A 6,000-nucleotide genomic window follows, 5' to 3' on the forward strand; every position below is an offset into this window, starting at 1 on the left:
CATGGTGTGCATGGCCATTGACAGAGCAGCCACCTCCCATCCTAAATCCCCTCATGTTCTGGCTGATCCCTGTGGTCTCTGATCACCAAGCAGCAGAGGCTTAGGGCAGGAGGCCTCTGCTGGTCAATAGAAAACCACGACAGAACAGTGAGGCAAAGAAACACCAGAATCAGAGCCCAGAGAAGGACACTTCAGTAACATACATAGTCCTTTACTTTTTCTTTCATTCATTGATCCTGTCAGTTACATCAGCATCTGGACTAGGATGTAGAAGGATGTTGTGAACAGGACCAGAACAGAGTAAGCAACTTGTCCCCAGACACTGCTCCCAGGATACCAGGCCCCAGAGCTGGGTCTGAGGCTGGGAAGCAGGGCTCTAGAGATTCCTTTCACAATAGTTAATCTTTCCATGACTCACCTGCCAGGTCTCTGTCACAGACACTGGGAAGCTTGCAGAAGCGTCGTTCTGAAGATCAGAGTTATAAAGTGGACAAGGAGCAGTCTGGACTCCCTCCAGCTATGTTATTTCTCTGCCCTTCCCTCGGAGTCTGGCCTCCTGCAGGCCTGGTTCATATTCAGAGTGGTGGACCACTTTCTAGACAAGCTGATTGTGGGAAGCAATAGAGATCTTGTATTTGCTCTGCCATTACAGCTTGAGCAGGGGTGGTAACTGTCACCAGGTAGATAAGAATCCAGCCACTCAGCAGAGGTCTTTGTAAAATGTCACTTGGCCACTGCTCTGATTGAGTGTTGACGGGAGAGCCTTGTCCATAGATGACTAATAAAAACCCAGAGACAGATATTGTGGGGGAGCTGAAAGGTCAGAGAGGGAAGCACCCGGGCCATTAGAGAGTTAACACCTCTACCAATGCTCAGACCGAAGCTGAGGTCTACCCAACCTCAGATTGCACTGCACTCCACCAAACCTCAGACTCCCTCAGAATGCAATCAGCTCCCATCTCCTCCTGCCTTCATTTTTCTCTAGTGCTGGGATTAAAGGCATACTATCCCAAGTGCTGAGGTCCCTTTGCATGAGTCCTGTTTCTCTTTTAGACTGGATCAATTTTGTGTATCTCAGTGTGACCGCAATCTAACAGAGATCCCTCTGCCTCAGACTCACATGTCCTGGCATTAAAGGTGTGTATCATTACTGCTTGGCCTCTATGGCTAATTTGTGTGTCTGTTGGGATTAAAGATGTGTACCACCACTGCCTGGCCTCTATGTGAGTGGCTAGCTTTGCACTCTGGCCCCCAGGCAAGCTTTATTCATTATTCCATATAAAATATCAACAAAATGATGTTAAATTTTCTGGTTATGATACCAACTGCAACTAGACCACCCCTTATTTTCGGTCTGCTGTGTCCTTTTCTGTAGACAGGGGTTAACATGGTTTTATCTTACTTCTTTTTGAAGCATTTCCAGTTTCACTGAAAGTGATTGGATGCTCTGCTAGCCCACGTTTAGACATTACAGACTTCAATAGTGTCTTCTAGGGATTGAAGACATTCAACGTAAGGTATTGCCCAATATGTGTAACGTCCGTACCCTTACGAACATTGGCCTACTTTATATCTGAAATCAAGAGATCTAGTTGAGATTTCTTTGGACTGGTATCAATATAGCGGTGCCTTGCACATCCTTTTTACTTCTGTTCATTTAGTTACTTAGTTTCCATCTCTTTCTCTGGAGACAGCATTTCAGAACGCATCCCAGGATGACCTTGAACTGGCAACAATCCTTTTGACAACAATCCTTCTCAGTGGTGGGATTGAACGCATGTTGTTAACATCTGGGACTGTCAGAAACCAGAGCTGGACTCCAACAACTTAAGTGAGGAAACCACAGAGATCCACGGGCAGGCCAATGACATTAGCACCCCAACAGTAACACTCCCTACTGCCTTCAGGGACAATAGATACGCAGGCTGAAATACACTCCTGAGAACAGGTGTAATACCCTGCAGAAGCAAGGGCCCAAACATCTCTTGATGGTATATCAGACTCAAGCCTGAGCAGGCTGACTGCCAGTAGGAAAGATCAGTACAGAAACTAGAAAAGGGCCTAGGACTGTCTGGCGGGGGGGGGGGGGGGCTCAAACTGTCCCAATCTCAAGTATCCGGCCCCCAGGGTTCTATACTCTGACCTACCATTCCTGTCCCACACCAGGTTCTTAAAGGGGTCGTTTATTAAAGCTGTTAGAGAAGGCTGGACACCCTGAGAATTTACCTCCCAGTGGAAACTGAAAGAACAGCAGATCCAATCCTCTGAAGATGGAACTAAATGAGGAGGTATGGGCTGCCTGATAATCTCTATGGGCTCCTGCATGTACTGCCACAGGTGTCATAGGGATGAATCCCCTGGTAATTACTGGCAAGGCTGAACCTAGATGCCTTTTTAACCACTGGGAATAAACCCTTTTGCAGCAGGATCTACAGGGCTTAGGAATCCCCTGATTCTTATCCCAGGGAAAACTGCAGAAAATTGACTGCAGATCCAAAGCTAGAGAAGGAAACATGATTGAAGTCTGTACATGAAGAGGAATGACTGGATGCTTGGATGTCTGTCATAAGTAGAGATTTCCCTTATTAAATCTGAGAGCTGAGAACCAGTTTTCCACAGCCTCTATCACTGTAGTGATGAATTATTATTTCCTTTATTTTTCATTATGGGGTTAATTTCAGCTCATTTGCACAAGACAGAATAGGCCACTTTTGGATGCAACTTTGCTCTCACGTGGCAGGGCACATTCTCAGCGGGGCTTGGTGTTCCCACAGAGACAAGAACTCAGACCCTGACCCTTTCTTACTTTTAGTCCTCCTCTTCTATATGAGAAAAGTCACCACAGCTCCTATAAGCACAGCTCCAAGACCCAGGCCAATAATAATTGCCATGATGGGGACAGGGAGCTGAGGAGGTTCTGTAGGAAGAGTGGAAGGAACAGTGATGCCTCTGACCTTCAGCTGTCAGTCATCATCCTGCTCCAGTTCCCCAAGGACTCCCACTCTCACTGTGAGAGGCTCTGTGATCACACCCAGTCCTTACCCCATCTCAGGGAGAGGGGCTCAGGCAGCCCCTCATGATTCACTTGGCATGTGTATCTCTGCTCCTCCCCAGGAGGCATCACTACAGCTGCCCACTTCTGGAAGGTCCCATTCCCTGAAGGCCTGGTGTCCATCACCTCCACGTCCTGTGTCTGATTGTCCCCATCCCTCTGCCAGATCAGGGTGATGTCAGCAGGGTAGAAGTCCAGGGCCCAGCACCTCAGGGTGATTTTCCCATCAGTGCTCGCCTTTTGGGTCACATGTGTTTGGGGAGGGTCTGAGAGAAACAACAGAAAAATTTAGGCATTTTTGCATTCTACTTGTGCTTCCAGAAAATCTCGTATGATAATGTTTGCGATGGGTGGGAGAGATGAAGACTCCACATATCAGCCTAGGTGCAGGACTTGAATAGGACAATACATTTCTGGGAAATCTTGAGAATCTGCGGTAATCAACACAGAGCAGGAGGAGCCTTTAGGTCTCCCTCCAGGATATAGTCTGGTTCTGACTGGATGAGGACAGAGAGACTCAGCAATCCTGGAGTGAGACCACCACAGTTGTGGTGTGTGTACAGGGAACTGGTCGGTGAAGAGGGTGTGATCCCTAGGAGAGCCTGCTCTCACTTCGAATCAGGAAACCCAGGAGTACTCTTGCAACTCTGTTGCAAGGCAGAGTCCTTGTCCCAGCTGCTCCCTCTTGAGGACTCCTCAGGGGACAGGAGCTCCAGTGCCAGAGCAGACAGACCAGTTAGTTCCCTTTCTTACCTGTTCTCAGCAAAATCTCCTTCCCTTTCTCCAGATGTTTCTGGAGAATCTCCACGCAGGTTTCCTCTAGGTATGTCCTCAGTGATTCTGCAAAGTCCTGTATTTTCCATTGGTACCTGATGATTTTTGCTGCCTTGCCAAACGCTGTCCAGGTGCTCAGGTCCTCGTTCAGGGCAATGTAGTCACAGCCATCATAGTTTAATTAGTAGTATCTGGGACTAAAGTACTCTCCAAGCAGCACCGAACATCCATGCATCATCTGGACTGTGTGATATCCTAGCCAAACCCCCATTCTCAGTCATGCCCACAGGTCAAGACCCTTGATAGGACCCTCTATTTGGTGGGCCCAGCCAATTTGACTTTTCTAATTTGCTAGATTTGGACTTCAGCTACGCAGAAATCCAGGCAGTGTCCTATGGCTCTATGGAGCCCATTCTCCATGGGCCACATTTTCTGAGGGTGAACATCAGACATGGTGACCAGGAGCAACCCCATGGAGAACTTCAAGGTTGGGATTTCTGATGGGAATTCACTCACGAGTTTTGTTCTGGTTGTGATGTGCAGCACTGCGTCCAGCTCTTCCGTTAATTACTTTGTGAGGTTCAAAGCTCTCTGTGTCTCATATTCCCAAAACTCTTGCTTCTCCTCATGTATCCACGGAGCACGGGGTTTCATCATTGGCTTGTCTGCTCTGCTGTTGTATCCCATGAACAGGGTGTCATCCACATAGCCAAGATAGGTGTACTGGTACTCCACGAAGCCGTCCCATGTTAGGAGGGCTTGGAAAAACAGCATCGTGTGTGGACCTAGGTGAAGGGTGCCTTTAGATTCTTACCTTCCTACTAAGATCTCATGCTGGTGCAAGGGGGCTCTAGCTGGGGGCTTCAGCAGGAGTTAGAGGCCAGAAAGTATTATATAGAAGGGAACAGGCTGGTCTAGTGGGATAGAGAGGAGACAAGGTTCCATGTGATGCTACCCTAGGGTAGGAGTCCTTTTGCTGCTCTGGGTTATGTCCTTTCCCTCCCAACATCAACACTCACCCTCTAGATGGTTGGTCAGGGCCATCTTGGCAAGGAGCATCAGCAAGAGAACCTGGGGTGCAAGGGTCTTCATCCTGTAGGATGAGTGCAGACTGAGTCTCTGCTTTGTCTGCTCACAGTACAATCTTGATGTGGAGGAGTCTGATTGGCCTCTCTAAGAATTCCCAAGGGAAGTGAAACAGACCTTTTGGATTGGGCCATGGAGAGATGAAAACCTGGAGGAGGAATCTCTAGGGCCCTGCGTCTTCTACTCAGATCCATCTCTGTGTCCTGGCATCCTGGGAGCCGTGCTGGAGGACAAGTTGCATTATCTGATATTTGTTCAGCTGACCCTGATTACAACATCCTTCTGCATCCAGCTCAGGCTTTTGAGTCAGCATTCCTCCAACATGTCCATGTCTTAATGTCTACATAGGTTAGAAATTTATTTGCTCTCCAAGGCACTCATGATCATGTACATTGTATCAATCTAAGTTCATCATGTTAGAAACTGGGAATTTTAGAGACAATTCTCAACCGAACATATTAATAACAAGTGCATAGAAGCAGAATGCTTACAAAAAGTAATGACTATTTTCCAAAGTATAATCATATAGTGAGAAGACATTTACATTCCAGTCTGTCCTTAGCCTCATCTTCACCACTGAAACTCTCTCGGATTCTGATTTCCCTTTGTTACCATCTCTGTTTTATTTTCAAAGTGCAAAATACAGAAATATGTAGGACGTTTATTTTTAAGAAAAATTTCAGCTTGTGCTATGTGAATGTTTGTGTGTGTATGTGCGTTTGGGGACTGCAGTTTTCTCTGGAGGTTAGAAGAGGGTGTTAGAAACCCTGGAGGAGGATGCATAGGAGTTGTGAGCTCCCAGACTGCTGGAACTCCAGCTCTGGTCCACTTTACATATTAGCCATCTCTGTAGGCACAGCGGGGATACTTGTATGAAGGACTTCAGATCATTTTCCTGTCTTTTGAGGCAGAAATACTACTCACAGACATCCACAGTCTCCTCCTCTCCAGTGCTGAGCTGAAGGCGTGGGCCATTTTCCTGGGCTCATTGGGGATATTTATCTTTGATATTTCACTAGGTTCACACATGTGGTACCTACATTCTAGATGATACATCACTGAATCAATCCTTCATAATCTGCTGCATC

The 6,000-nt window shown here is 47.1% G+C and overlaps 1 protein-coding gene across 1 annotated transcript; it reads right to left on the minus strand.

Annotated features, from left to right (window-relative positions):
- Window positions 1-2,822: 2,822 nt before the first annotated feature.
- LOC121134366 (class I histocompatibility antigen, B alpha chain-like) lies at window positions 2,823-4,870 on the minus strand. The gene is made up of 5 exons (XM_040732518.1): window positions 4,846-4,870; window positions 4,398-4,584; window positions 3,806-4,002; window positions 3,043-3,318; window positions 2,823-2,917 (listed from the first exon to the last, which is right to left on the minus strand). Exons 1-5 carry the CDS (start codon window positions 4,868-4,870, stop codon window positions 2,823-2,825), a joined length of 780 nt encoding a protein of 259 aa, XP_040588452.1.
- Window positions 4,871-6,000: the final 1,130 nt, after the last annotated feature.

The sequence above is a fragment of the Mesocricetus auratus genome, unplaced genomic scaffold, assembly GCF_017639785.1.
Source record: "Mesocricetus auratus isolate SY011 unplaced genomic scaffold, BCM_Maur_2.0 Super-Scaffold_100027, whole genome shotgun sequence".
Classification (NCBI taxonomy): domain Eukaryota; kingdom Metazoa; phylum Chordata; class Mammalia; order Rodentia; family Cricetidae; genus Mesocricetus; species Mesocricetus auratus.

Bases quoted from the DNA above. Each gene is read 5' to 3' on its own strand.
- LOC121134366 (XM_040732518.1), bottom strand. From the start codon at position 4,870: ATGGCCCTGACCAACCATCTAGAGG. The intron at 3,319-3,805 runs GTAAGAAAGGGA...TGTTTCTCTCAG, and splicing joins GGAGATTTTGCTGAGAACAG to ACCCTCCCCAAACACATGTG. The intron at 2,918-3,042 runs GTAAGGACTGGG...CTCTTCCTACAG, and splicing joins GCCCCTCTCCCTGAGATGGG to AACCTCCTCAGCTCCCTGTC.